Below are 13,457 nucleotides of genomic sequence, written 5' to 3' on the forward strand. Positions count from 1 at the left end.
GCCATTCCCAGGGCATCTTGTCCTGCCATCTCCACGGTGGCAGCTGAACCCAGGAGCTCCAAAGCTCCCAAATCCTGGCGATCCTGGAGCTGGGAGAGGCAGGATCCAGCTGGGAGCTGGGGAAGGTAGGATCCACACCCATAGGTGGGGAGGCAGGATCAGGTTGGAGCTGGGAAAGGCAGGATCCAACTGGGGAAGGCAGGATCCACACCCAGAGCTGGGAGCGGCAGGATCCAGCTGGGGAAGGCAGGATCAAGCTGGGAGCTGGGAAATGCAGGATCCAGCTGGGAAATGCAGGATCCAGCTGGGAGCTGGCAGCCAGCACAGCCCGGGAGCCTCTCCCACCTGGCATCCCCTCCTGGGAAGGGCTCCCTGCCGCGGGGATGCCAGAGCAGCTGGCAGTGCCAGCCTGCTGCTGTTGCCAGTGCCTGATCCCAGTGAGGCCAAACCTGCTGAGCAGGGCATCAGGGACACGGGGAGCTTCCCCAGCAGGGAATAAACAGCTGGATGTGAAAGCTGAGACAGGAGAGCACTCCAGCCCCAGCACAATGGGAACACCTCGGCCTGGCTGCTGTCCTCTGCTTCCTGCCATCCCCTCCTTTCCCCCTGGGAGCTCAGGAAATGCTCAGGAGATCCTCAGCCAAGTCCTGCAGGGTTTGGATGGGCTAAAAACACCCTGTGGGCACCCAGGACTCACCTTCCCACCACCACAGGGTGGGCAACGAGCACCACGGGGGAGTTGCCCACCAGGGGATCCTTGACTCCCCCACCTCACAGCTCCAGGATGGAGAAGGGTCCTAAAGAGGTCTGGGAGCACCTGCACCAGGTGGAGGGGACAGGGAGGGACCCCCAACCTCTCCCTGTTCCTGTCTGGGCCGGGGGAGCTGACCCCGATGTGGAAGGAGCCTGTGGATGCTTCCCAGGAAAGGGAAAAGGAGGGAAAAGGCAGGTTCAGGACATGTCCTTACCTTTCTTCACTTTCTTCTCCTCGTCCCCTTCTCCTGCTCCCAAGAGGGTGAAGATGATCCCTGTCTGGGAGTTGATGCCCACGGCAGTCACCACCATCCTGCCCGAGCCCTCCATCACGTGGGTACCTGGCAGGGCAGCAACGCCGTGGGCACACAGGTGAGACCCCCAGTTCCCATCCCACACAACCCCAGACTTGGAGCTTCTAACCGACTCCTAAAAGGAGGAATTCTTTAATGATTACTTGATGTAGCAGCCCCAGTCCAAATGAATACCTACCAAGACTATTTCCCTTCTATCACATGTGTAAGTGCATTTATTTAGTATCTAGTATAAATTCTAAAAACAAAGCATCTTTGACTCAGAAGAACCTTCCGCCCCCTGCCACGGACAGGGCCAACCTCCCCTATCCCAGATTGCTCCAAGTCCCACCCAGCCTGGCCTTGGACACCTCCCTGAGAGCAGGACACACCCTGATCCCAGCCCTGAAGCCTCACCTGACAGCAGCATGGGGTCTTTATCCATGGATTTCTTCACCTGGTCTGACTCCCCTGTCAGCGAGCTCTCATCTATCTTCAGGTCATTGCCCTGGATCAGGATCCCGTCCGCTGGCAGGAGATCACCTGGGAGAGGAGGAAAACCAGGGATCAGCCCAGCCTGCCTGCCCCAGCCCACAGGAGTGCTCCAAAAGGATCCAAAACTCCAGCTCCAGAGGGAGGAGAAGCAGCAGGTGGGGGTTGTAAGGGACAGGTGCAATCCAATGAAATCCAAGAGCTCCCAAATCCTCGCTGCAGAGTCCTGGGGAGGATTTTGCTCAGTGTTTCCCCATTTGGTTTTAATGAATCCTTCCCAGAGCTCCTGATGCATCCAAAATCCACCCTATCCACCTGCCAAGTATGGAATCGGGCCCTTGGGAAAACAAACACGATGCTGGATCAATCTCCTTCCTGAATGGGAGGAATATTCCCCCTGGGAAACGAGGAGCAGGGCCTGATGGATCCCAAGGGCTGCAGCTCCTGGATAAGGAAACATCCACCAGGACCTCCAGGCCAAGGAAATATTCCCCAGCAACTCCTGGGTAAGGAAATATTCCCCAGCATCTCCTGAATAAGGAAATATCCAGCAACATCTCCTGGATGAGGAAATGTTCCCTAAAACCTCCTACATAAAGAAATGTTCCCCAAAACCTCCTGCATAAAGAAATGTTCCCCAAAATTTCCTGGATAAAGAAATGTTCCCCAAAACCTCCTGCATAAAGAAATGTTCCCCAAAATCTCCTGGATAAAGAAATGTTCCCCAAAACCTCCTGCATAAAGAAATGTTCCCCAAAACCTCCCGGATGAGGAAACACTCCCCAACATCTCCTGGCCAAGGAAGTATTCCTCAACATCTGGATAAGGAAATATCCTCAACAGGGACAAGGTTTCTGGGAAAATAAACTAATACAAACTGATAAAATACACTAATTCTGATCCAGAAGCTCCTTAAAGTTCCAGGGCAAAAAGGGAAGGTGAGTGTCCTCAAGGGAGAAGGGCTGGAGGAGTGTGGCATTCACATTCTCAGGACAGAGACACAATTCTGTCTCTCAGGAGAAGCACAGGGAGAAGAAGAGAAAACAATCTTTATCTCTGCTCCTTTGTTTTCCCCATGTGGAATTTGGTGTGGAGATTTTACCTGAACTCATTGTTGGATTGGATTCTGGTGAAGGTTGTTTGGGTTCAGTGACCAATAGAGAATATTTTGAAATATTTTGGGCAGGGTTATGGAGATCCTGGAATTATAGAATTCCAGACTGCTTTGGGTTGAAAGGATTTTAAATCCCATCCCATTCCATGGGCAGGGACAAACTTCCATGATCCCAAGGAGCTGCCAGGGATGGGGCAGACACAGCTGCTGTGCGTGGGACTCTCAGCAGAGTCATGAGTTTGTAGTTAATTAGTTAGGTAAGTAAGAATTAAGCATGTGGAATTGGATAGTATCTCTTTAAATAGTATATTAATGCAATATAGTTTTAATAAAGCTATCCTTCAACCTTCTGATGGGGAGCAGACATCATAATTTCTTCCCTGATTTCCGATGGAGAAGCGGGGAGGAGTGCAGCAGCCAGAGGCCCTGCGAGGCCTCCCTGGAGGTCACTTGCCCAAGATAAGAAGTGCCAAGTCATGATGAGTGGACCAAAGAAGCCCCTCTTCCTCCTTCAGACCCTCATGATCTCTCTGTAAGACCATAGGTGATATTCACCTCGAGCCTGGCCATCGGACAATTCCTGTACCCTACATAAGCCCCGTTTCTGCCCATTTTGGCAGAAGAGCTGACACTGAAATGCTTTGCAGGAGCTGCCAATAAAGACACAGCTGTGGAACCTCATACAGCCTTCTCCTCTCTCAGCCCTGCGTCTGCTGAGGCACTTAGTGAACAAAGAGCTGGAATCACTGAAGGGCTGAATTCACCACAGAGCTGAATTCACCAGAGCTGAAATCACCAAGAGCTGGATTTACCAAAGAGATGAAATGACTTCAGAGCTGAATTCACCAAAGAGCTGGAATCACTGAAGGGCTGAATTCACCACAGAGCTGAATTCACCAGAGCTGAAATCACTAAGAGCTGGATTTACCAAAGAGATGAAATGACTTCAGAGCTGAATTCACCAAGGAGCTGGAATCACTTAAGAGATGAATTCACCAAAGAGCTGAAATCACTGAACTGCTTAAATCACCAAAGAGCTGAATTTACCAAAGAGCTGAAATCACTTAAGAGATGAATTAACCAAAGAGCTGATGAAATCACCAGAGAGCTGAATTCACCAAGGAGCTGAAATCACTTAAGAGATGAATTCACCAAAGAGCTGAATGCACCAAGAAGCTGAAATCACTTCAGAGCTGAATTTACCAAAGAGATGAATTCACCAAGGAGCTGAAATCACTTAAGAGATGAATTCACCAAGGAGCTGAAATCACTTCAAGAGCTGCTCGCTAAGCTTGCCCACGGCTGGGACCCAGGACAGGCTGTGCCCATCATCCCAGAGCGATCCAGGACACCGCAGCTGCGTTAGAGGGGGATCCAGGGGAGGGACAGCCCCAGCTCCACTCACCGTACTTGATCTGGGCGATGTCCCCCACCACGATCTCGGCCACGGGGATCTGGATCACCTGGCCCTTGCGGATCACCGTGAACTTCTGCTCCTGCTCGATGCGGCTCTGGAGGCCCCGGAACTGCTTCTCCTTGCTCCAGTCGTTGAAGGCCGTCACCAGCACCACGATGATGACGGAGAACAGGATGGCAGCGCCCTCGATCCAGCCCGCCTGCGACTCGCCCTCGTCCTCCACGCCGCCCGTGGACTGCCCGCACACTGCCCGGGAGAATTCCCATGGGATAACCGCACACGTTGCCCAGGATAACCCCAAACACTGCCTGGGATAACTGAACACACTGCCCAGGATAACCCCACACGCTGCCCGGGATAACTGAACACACTGCCCAGGATAACCCCACACGCTGCCCGGGATAACCCCCACACTGCCCGGGAGAATTCCCGTGGGATAAACCCCACACACTGCCCGGGATAACTGAACACACAGCCCGGGATAACCCCACACACTGCCCGGGATAACCCCACACACTGCCTGGGATAACCCCAGACACTGCCCGGGAGAATTCCCATGGGATAATCCCACATACTGCTTGAGAGAATTCCTGTGGGATAACCCCACACACTGCCCGGGATAACCCCACACACTGCCTGGGATAACCCCACACACTGCCTGAGAGAATTCCCATGGGATAACCCCACACACTGACTGGAGCAGGGAATTCCTGCTTGGATAACCCCACACACTGCCCAAGGGAATAGATAACCCCATACATACCCCTGGAGAGAATTCCCCATTGGATAATTGCTCCTCCCACAGCGACCCCAAAGATGGGGAGATGCCACCACCCAACGCCCCTATCCCATCCCAAACATCCTGTTCCCACAGGAAATGGGGCACATCCCAACACCTCCATCCCAAATCCCTGCTCCCACAGGGAACAGGACAGATCCCAGGATATCCCCACAGGGAATGGGGCCGATCCTGGAGTGGCCATCCCAAATCCCTGCTCCCATAGGGAATGGGGCACATCCCAACTCCCCCATCCCAATCCCTGTTCCCCCAGGGAAGGGGCAGATCCCAGGATATCCCCACAGAGAACAGAGCAGATCCCAGAGCACCCATCCCAAACCCCCATTCCCACAGGAAAAGACCCGATCCCGGAGCACCCATCCCAAACCCCCATTCCCACAGGGAAGGACCCAATCCCGAAGCCCAACCCAAACCCCCATTCCCACAGGGAAGGGGCCGATCCCGGAGCACCCATCCCAAACCCCCATTCCCACAGGGAAGGACCTGATCCCGAAGCCCATCCCAAACCCCCATTCCCACAGGGAAGGACCCGATCCCGGAGCACCCATCCCAAACCCCCATTCCCGCAGGGAAGGACCCGATCCCGGAGCACCCATCCCAAACCCCCATTCCCGCAGGGAAGGACCCGATCCCGAAGCCCATCCCAAACCCCCATTCCCACAGGGAAGGACCCGATCCCGAAGCCCATCCCAAACCCCCATTCCCACAGGGAAGGACCCGATCCCGGAGCCCATCCCAAACCCCCATTCCCACAGGGAAGGACCCGATCCCGGAGCACCCATCCCAAACCCCCATTCCCACAGGGAAGGACCTGATCCCGAAGCCCATCCCAAACCCCCATTCCCACAGGGAAGGACCCAATCCCGAAGCCCATCCCAAACCCCTGATCCCCAGGGAAGGACCCGATCCCGGAGCACCCATCCCAAACCCCCGTTCCCACAGGGAAGGACCCGATCCCGGAGCACCCATCCCAAACCCCCATTCCCACAGGGAAGGACCCGATCCCGGAGCACCCATCCCAAACCCCCATTCCCACAGGGAAGGACCCGATCCCGAAGCCCATCCCAAACCCCCATTCCCACAGGGAAGGACCCGATCCCGGAGCACCCATCCCAAACCCCCATTCCCACAGGGAAGGACCCAATCCCGGAGCCCATCCCGGACTCACGCTCGTTGTCCCCGCCGGGGGGGTGGTAGAAGGAGAGCCCCAGGGAGATGATGGCGGCGATCTCCAGGATGATCAGCGTCACGTCCTGCAGCGCCTCCCACACCAGCTGCAGGAACGTCTTGGCCTTCTTCGGGGGGATGAAGTTCTGGCCGAAGACCTGGCGCCGCTTCTCCAGGTCCGTGGGGTTCCCGGACAGGCCTGGAGGGTGGGAAAGCAGGGATGAGGGCAAATCCCACTCTTGTCCCTCTGGAATTCATCCCGGAGCAGCTCCCTGCCTGTCCCGGGTGGTGCTGGCAGTGGGGAGCCAAGGTGCAAATAAATAAATAATTAAATAAATAAATAACAAATAAATAAATAAAATATAAAATTAACTAAATAAAAATACAAATATATAAATAAAGCATAAACAAAAGCTAAATATAAATAAATTAGAAATAATATAAATAAACTAAAATTAAAATATAAACAAAAAGTAACATATAAATAAAGTATAAACAAATAAATAAATTAAATAATATATTATAAATGTAAACAAATAAACACATAATAATAAAATATAAAGTATCAACAAATAAATGATCTAAATAAAAACAAATTATAAATTAAATATAAACAGATACATAAATTATATAAGAATTATAATCTAAACAAAGTATACACAAAGAACTAAAATTGTTAAAATGAAAATATAAAGTATAAATAAATGAATTAAAATTAAAATATACATAAAGTATAAATAAATAAAAAGAATAAAATTAAAATATAAATTAATTAAGTATCAACAAATAAATTAAATAAAGTATAAAGCATAAACAAAATATAAACAAAACATATAAAATAAAAACATAAAAATAAAGTATAAATAAATAAAATATACATAAATTATAAACAAAGGTATTAATAAATAACACATTAGAAGATAAAATAGAACTATATAAAAACATAAACAAATCAATCAAACAAACTATAAATAAACCAAACAATGAGCAAATAAATAACTAAATAAAACAAACAAATAATCTATCAGGCTGCAGCCTGGCGAGTGCCCAGGTGCTGCCAGCTGGCACCGGTAGCCTTGTTTACATCAAATGAGCCATAAATCTGGGTAAATCTGGGCAAATCTGGGCAATTCTGGGTAATTCTGGGCAAATCTGGGCAATTCTGGGTAATTCTGGGCAATTCTGGCACCGGCAGCGCCCGTGGCCCCCTGAGCCCTGCCCATGCCAGCCCCTGGAGCCACAGGAATGTCCCCAAGCCCTGGGGACACCAGACCCGAGCTGGGATTTGCTGCTGGAAAAGGGTGGGAGACAGGGAGGGAGCAGGACACGGAGCTGGGAGCGGGGATGGGGGAAAAATGGGGAAAAATGGGGAAAAACAGGGAATGAAAGGGAGGCTGAGCCCCTCCTGAGCCCTACAGGCAGCGCCGGGCAGCCGTGGCAAGGTGGCACCTCTGATACAGCCATAAATGCCAGCGGGGTTTTGGGATGGAGCAGTGGGTGACAAAGTGACAGGGCCACCTCTGATACAGCCATAAATGCCAGCGGGGTTTCGGGATGAGAGATGGGTGACAGTGGCAAAGTGACAGGGCCACCCATATTAAAGGCATAAATGTTGAGGGGGGTCCCAGGAGGGGACATGGCAGTGTGACACAGCCACCCCTAATAAAGCCATGAATGGTGACAGAGTTCCAGGAGGGGACAGGGGGTGACAGTGGCAATGTCCCCCATAAAGCCACAAGGGCTGAGGGGGCACCAGGACACAAAGCAGTGATGGTGACAATGGCAAAGTGACGTGGCCACCCCTATTAAAACCTTAAATGCTCATGGGGTCCCACCACTCAGGGGTGACAGTGCCACCCCTAATAAAGCCATAAATGCTGAGGGGGGTCCCAGGAGGGGACAGTGGCAGTGTGACACAGCCACCCCTAATAAAGCCATAAATGCTGAGGGGGGTCCCAGGAGGGAGCAGTGGGTGACAGTGGCAAAGTGACGTGGCCACCCCTAATAAAGCCATAAATGGTGACAGGGTCCCACCAGGCAGCAGTGGGTGCCAGTGGCAAAGTGACACGGCCACCCCTAATAAAGCCATAAATGTTGAGGGGGGTCCCAGGAGGGGACAGTGGCAATGTGACACAGCCACCCCCACAAAGCCACAAGGGCTGAGGGGGTACCAGGACATGAGCTGGTGGTGGTGACAGTGGCAAAGTGATGTGGCCACCCCTAATAAAGCCATAAATGCTCATGGGGTCCCACCAGCCAGGGGTGACAGTGGCAAAGTGACACAGCCACCCCTAATAAAGCCATAAATGGTGACAGGGTCCCACCAGGCAGCAGTGGGTGACACGGCTGTGTCCCCAGACAGAGCAGCCCCCCCTGCCCAGCACCACCTTAAGGGACCCCCCCACTCCCGTCCTTCTCCACCTTAAGATGTCCCCGGGCACTGCCAGGTCCCGGGATGCTCCAGGAATAATGGCCCTGGTGGCCCTGGGCACATCCCTGCGGTGCCTGGAGCAGCCTGGCAGTGACAGGGGACCCGGCCTCGCACTCAGGGGACAGCTCCGAGTCATTCCAGGGGACACCCCCCTGCCAGCCGTGTCACTGTATGGGACACCCCCTGCCAGCCCTGTGTCACTCTGGGGGACACCCTCCTCCCAGCTCCATGTCACACCAGGGGATGCCCTTCCTAACAGCCCGGTGTCACTCTGGGGGACACCTCCCTGGCAGCTCTGTCATTTCAGGGGACACCTCCCTGCCAGCTCTGTCACTCTGGGGGACACTCCCTGCCAGCGCTGTGTCACTGTGGGGACATCTCCCTGCTAGCACCATGTCACTCTGGGGGACACCTCCCTGCCAGCTCTGTCATTCCAGGGGACACTTCCCTGCCAGCTCCATGTCACTTTGGGGACACCCCCGTGCCAGCCCTGTGTCACCCTGGGGACACCTCCCTGCCAGCCCTGTGTCACCCTGGGGACACCCCCGTGCCAGCCCTGTGTCACCCTGGGGTCACCCCTGTGCCAGCCCTGTGTCACTCTGGGGGACACCCTCCTCCCAGCTCCATGTCACACCAGGGGATGCCCTTCCTAACAGCCCGGTGTCACTCTGGGGGACACCTCCCTGGCAGCTCTGTCATTTCAGGGGACACCTCCCTGCCAGCTCTGTGTCACTCTGGGGACACCTTTCTGTCAGCCCTGTGTCACTCTGGGGACACCCCCCGTGCCGCCCCGTGTCCCTGAAGCAGGATCGATCCCCTCCCGCTCCAGCCCAGCTGCAGGGAGGGGACAGCTGGCAGCTGGCAGCTGGCACAGCAGCCGGGCTGTCCCCACCCAGCCGTGACGAGGAGGCTGAGCAGGATCCTGGCATGTCCCGGCCTCCATTCCCGACCAGAGGGTGGAAAATGTGGCTCATGGCCACGGAGCCGTGGGGACACACGTGGGGACACACGGGGACACGGGATGGTCCCACAGGACACAGATCCCAAAGCAGATCCCACCCATGGGAACGATCCCAGGGCTGTCCCCCACCCTCCCTGGGGAACTGGGGGGGTTTGGTGGCTCTGTGCTGGCACAGGGAGGGTGACAAAGAGCACGTGCCACCCAAATGCCACTGCAGGGTGTGGGGGACCGATTACAAGGTGACAAAAAGCAGCAGCCCTGGGCAGGTGGCACCCATGGGGCCACTCTGGGGTCAGGACTGGCACAGAAATGGGGCAGAAATTTTGGGTGGAGGCCACACGTGACAGCAGGGAGCTGTCACCAGTCCCTGCTCTGCCTGGGGACAGCGGCTGTGGGGTGGCACGAGGAGATCCCCCGCAGGAATGGGGCTGGGGGTGAGTCAGGGTGGCTGTGCTGGCACCAGGCACCCAGGGGACACGGGTGACTCAGAGGAGCCACCACCCGCTCGTGGCACCCCAAAGCCGCTTCTGGAGCAGCCCTGAGGGTTTTGGGGCTGCTGGAGCTGCCAGAACCAGCAGACCCCAAAGTGACACCGGGGACCCCTCACTGGGGACCCCAAGGAGGGCTCTGGGGGACTGTGGACAGTGTTTGCCCATGAGGACAGTGCCAGGCTGGAGAGGGGACACCAGTCCTGCAGCACAGGGTGGCACCGAGGCTCAGAAGGGATCCAGGTGGGATCAAAGCACTCCAGAACAGGATCCTAAAGGATCCGACAGCAGGACAGGGGTGCTGGCAGGACACCCCGGGCTGGCCCTGCTGGTGACACGCAGGAGGACAAGGCCCTGTGCCACCCCAGAAGGGTGACAAGCAGAGGGACAACGAGAATGGGGATGGGGACAAACATCTGGAAACAAGGACACCAAGCTGACCCCACTCAGTGGGGTCAGACAGAGGTGCCACAGGTTCCCTTGGGGTTTTGGTCTTGCCAAAAATCCCCGAGGATTTGGAGGAGAGAACCTTTCCAGCGGGATTTGGGACAGCTCAGCTCCATGGCAGGCATGTGCCAGGGTGGGACTGAACCCTTCACCTCCCCTAGAAGAACCTTTTGGGTTCTCCTCCTGCCTCTCTTCCCGCCCCAAAGCAGCGTGATCCCACTTTGGCAAGGCCGAGCACATTGTTTTGTGACCTGAGCTTCGTATTTCCACCGGGATTTCCCCCCCTTCTCGAACGACATCCCGATATTGTCTCTCCTTCCCGGTCCCGCTCGCAGCTGGAAAGCTGCAAACCCCCCCCTTGCAGCACTAAAAATATCCCACAGATTGTCCCAGCTGAGTCCCCATCCCACAGCTACAGGGCTGAGTCCCCAAGAGTCCCCATACCACAGTTCCAGGGCTCAGTACCCACGGATTGTCACAGCATTGTCCCCTTCCTACAGCTTTTGGGCTGAGTCCCCATCCCACAGCTCCAGGTCTGTGTTCCCAACCCAGATTGTCACAGTCAAGTCCCCATCCCACAGTTTTAGGGCTGAGCCCCCATCCCACAGCTCCAGGGCTGTGTCATCATCCCAGATTGTCACAGTCAAGTCCCCATCCCACAGTTTTAGGGCTGAGCCCCCATCCCACAGCTCCAGGGCTGTGTCATCATCCCAGATTGTCACAGTCAAGTCCCCATCCCACAGTTTTAGGGCTGAGCCCCCATCCCACAGCCCCAGGGCCCAGTTCCCATCCCACAGCTCCAGGAAACCCCTCAGAGCTGGAATCAGGAGCTCTCTGCCCCTGCACCCCCTCAGTGCCACCAGCCCCGCTGCTGAGGGGACCCCAAAAGCCAGCCCAGACCGTGAGGGCAGAGGTGCCACCCTGAGATCCTTCCAGAGGTGACCCCAGGTGTCACGGCCACCACCCCAGCTGCACTGCCCAGGTTTTCCTCGGAGCACCCTCAGACCAGGAGGGACTTGGTCCCACCTCCCCATCCCTGGGTGCATCCCCCACCCCCTTTGGGGACGCACTGTCCATGTCCATCACCCAAAGTGCCACCAACAGCTGCAGGTAACACCCGGCCACCTCACCAGCGCCCTCCAACCTTTACACCTCCCCTCCCACTCCGTAAATGATTGAACAGGGAACAGCCGGAGAAGGCCAGATCCCACATCTCTGACCATCCCAGAGGTGACAACCCCAGACCATGGGACAGCCGCTGGAGACACCATCGAGTGTCACATTCATGTGGTTCCATCCCAAAAGTGACACCCCCAGGCCACATGACAGCCACCGGAGCCACCACCCTCAGATGTCACCTTCACATGGTTCCATCCTGGAGGTGACAACCCTGGAGGTGATAATCCCAGATCATGAGAGCCACCACCCTCGAGTGTCACCTTCACATGGCTCCAATCCAGAGGTGACAACCCCAGACCACCTTTGGACGATATCTCCATGTGGATCCATCCTGGAGGTGACAACCCCAGACCGTGGCAGCCACCATCTGCGGGTGCCACCTTCACATGGCTCCATCCTGGAGGTGACAATCCCAAAGTTGACAACCCCAGACCCTGCAAGCTACCATCTTCAGGTGTCACCTTCACATGGCTCCATGCTGGAGCTGACAACCCCAGATCGTGGGAGCCACCACCCTTGAATGTCACCTTCACATGGTTCCATCCTGGAAGTGACAACCCCAGAGATGGCAACCACAGACCGTGGGAGCCACCACCCTCGGACATCACCTCCATGTGTCTCCATCCTGGAGGTGACAACCTCACAGGTGACAACCACAGACTGTGGGAGCCACCACCCTTAGACATCACCTCCATATGTGTCTCCATCCTGGAGGTGATAACCCCACAGGTGACAACCCCAGCCCATGGCAGGGCCACTCACCTTCGACCGGCGACGTCTTCAACCTCTTGCAGACGTTCTGGACGCCGCCATAGGAGTCATTGAGCCGGGCCACGGCCTCGGCGCTCCTCAGCTCCATGAGGTTCCTGAGCTCCACCAAGGAGCACCCAAAGTCCCCCTCATGGCTGCCCTCGGCCACCGAGTTCCCGGGGTGGTGGTCGGCCACGTTGTTCGTCATCTTGTCGCGGCGACGGTGCCACCGGCGCGGCGCTCCTGGGGCGGCCTCGCTCGCGGCTCCGGCGGCTCCGGTGGGGGATGCTCCGTGTGGCTCCTTCCCTGGGGGCTTCCCGGGGGGAACGGGCGGCTCTATCCGAGCCCAAGTTGTCGGGATGAAGGTGTAAACAGGATGTGCATGTTACCGCGGAGGCGACCTTAGCAACGCCCGGCGTGCAGCTCCTGCAGCGGGAGGAGGAGGAGGAGGAGGAGGAGGAGGAGGGCTCCCTGGATACCACAGCAACTGGAGCTGCGAAAACAACCGTGGGAAACAAAAATATCGGCGTTAGGAGGGCTTGGGAAGGAGCGAGGCGCCCCATGGGGTGGGACAAGGGAGAGGTGCTACCCCACGGGGGGGATTTTTAGGGAGAATGCGGTGTCAGCGTGGTTTGGGCAGGAATTCCTGGGTGAGAAGTTGAGCTCGGGGTGTGGAGCAGGGGAAAGCCGCAGCTGCGGGGCCGGGCAGGAAGAGGAGCCCAGGTGGTTCTTCGCTTTCAGCCCAGACAAACCCTCCCATCGATTTTGGGTTAAAAATACCCCTCGGCAGTGGGAAACAGCTGCTTCCTCCCCTGGGCAGGACGTGGGGGCCGGAGCATCGCTCCCCGCCCTGCCAGCAGGTAGGCAATGATCCCAATATCCCAAAATCACAATGTCCAAATATCCCAATGTCCCAATAGGCCAAATTCCCAAAATCCCAATATCTCAATGTCCCGATATCCCATATTCACAATATCCCGATATCCCAATACCCCAAAATCACAATGTCCAAATATCCCAATATCCAAATATCCCCAAATCCTGATATCCCAATGTCCCAATATCCCAAATTCCCAACATCTCAATGTCCAATATCCCAAATTCTCAATATCCCAATATCCCAAAATCACAATGTCCAAATATCCCAATATTCAAATATCCCAAAG

General features: G+C 55.2%; 1 protein-coding gene across 3 annotated transcripts in view; it reads right to left on the reverse strand.

Moving 5' to 3' along the window:
• The window catches only part of ATP2B4 (ATPase plasma membrane Ca2+ transporting 4), a 74,511-nt gene that overhangs the window by 33,556 nt on the left and 27,498 nt on the right, over positions 1-13,457 (reverse strand). For all 3 annotated transcript variants that reach the window (XM_077789074.1, XM_021538796.2, XM_021538795.2), the window contains exons 2-6: positions 12,304-12,784; positions 6,037-6,234; positions 4,058-4,315; positions 1,464-1,589; positions 969-1,094 (exon numbers count right to left, since the gene is read on the reverse strand). In XM_077789074.1, the coding sequence (XP_077645200.1) occupies positions 969-1,094; positions 1,464-1,589; positions 4,058-4,315; positions 6,037-6,234; positions 12,304-12,499 (904 nt within the window). In that variant the 5' untranslated portion in view covers positions 12,500-12,784. The remainder of the gene's footprint in view (positions 1-968; positions 1,095-1,463; positions 1,590-4,057; positions 4,316-6,036; positions 6,235-12,303; positions 12,785-13,457) is intronic.

The sequence above is a fragment of the Lonchura striata genome, chromosome 30 (assembly GCF_046129695.1).
Source record: "Lonchura striata isolate bLonStr1 chromosome 30, bLonStr1.mat, whole genome shotgun sequence".
NCBI lineage: Eukaryota > Metazoa > Chordata > Aves > Passeriformes > Estrildidae > Lonchura > Lonchura striata.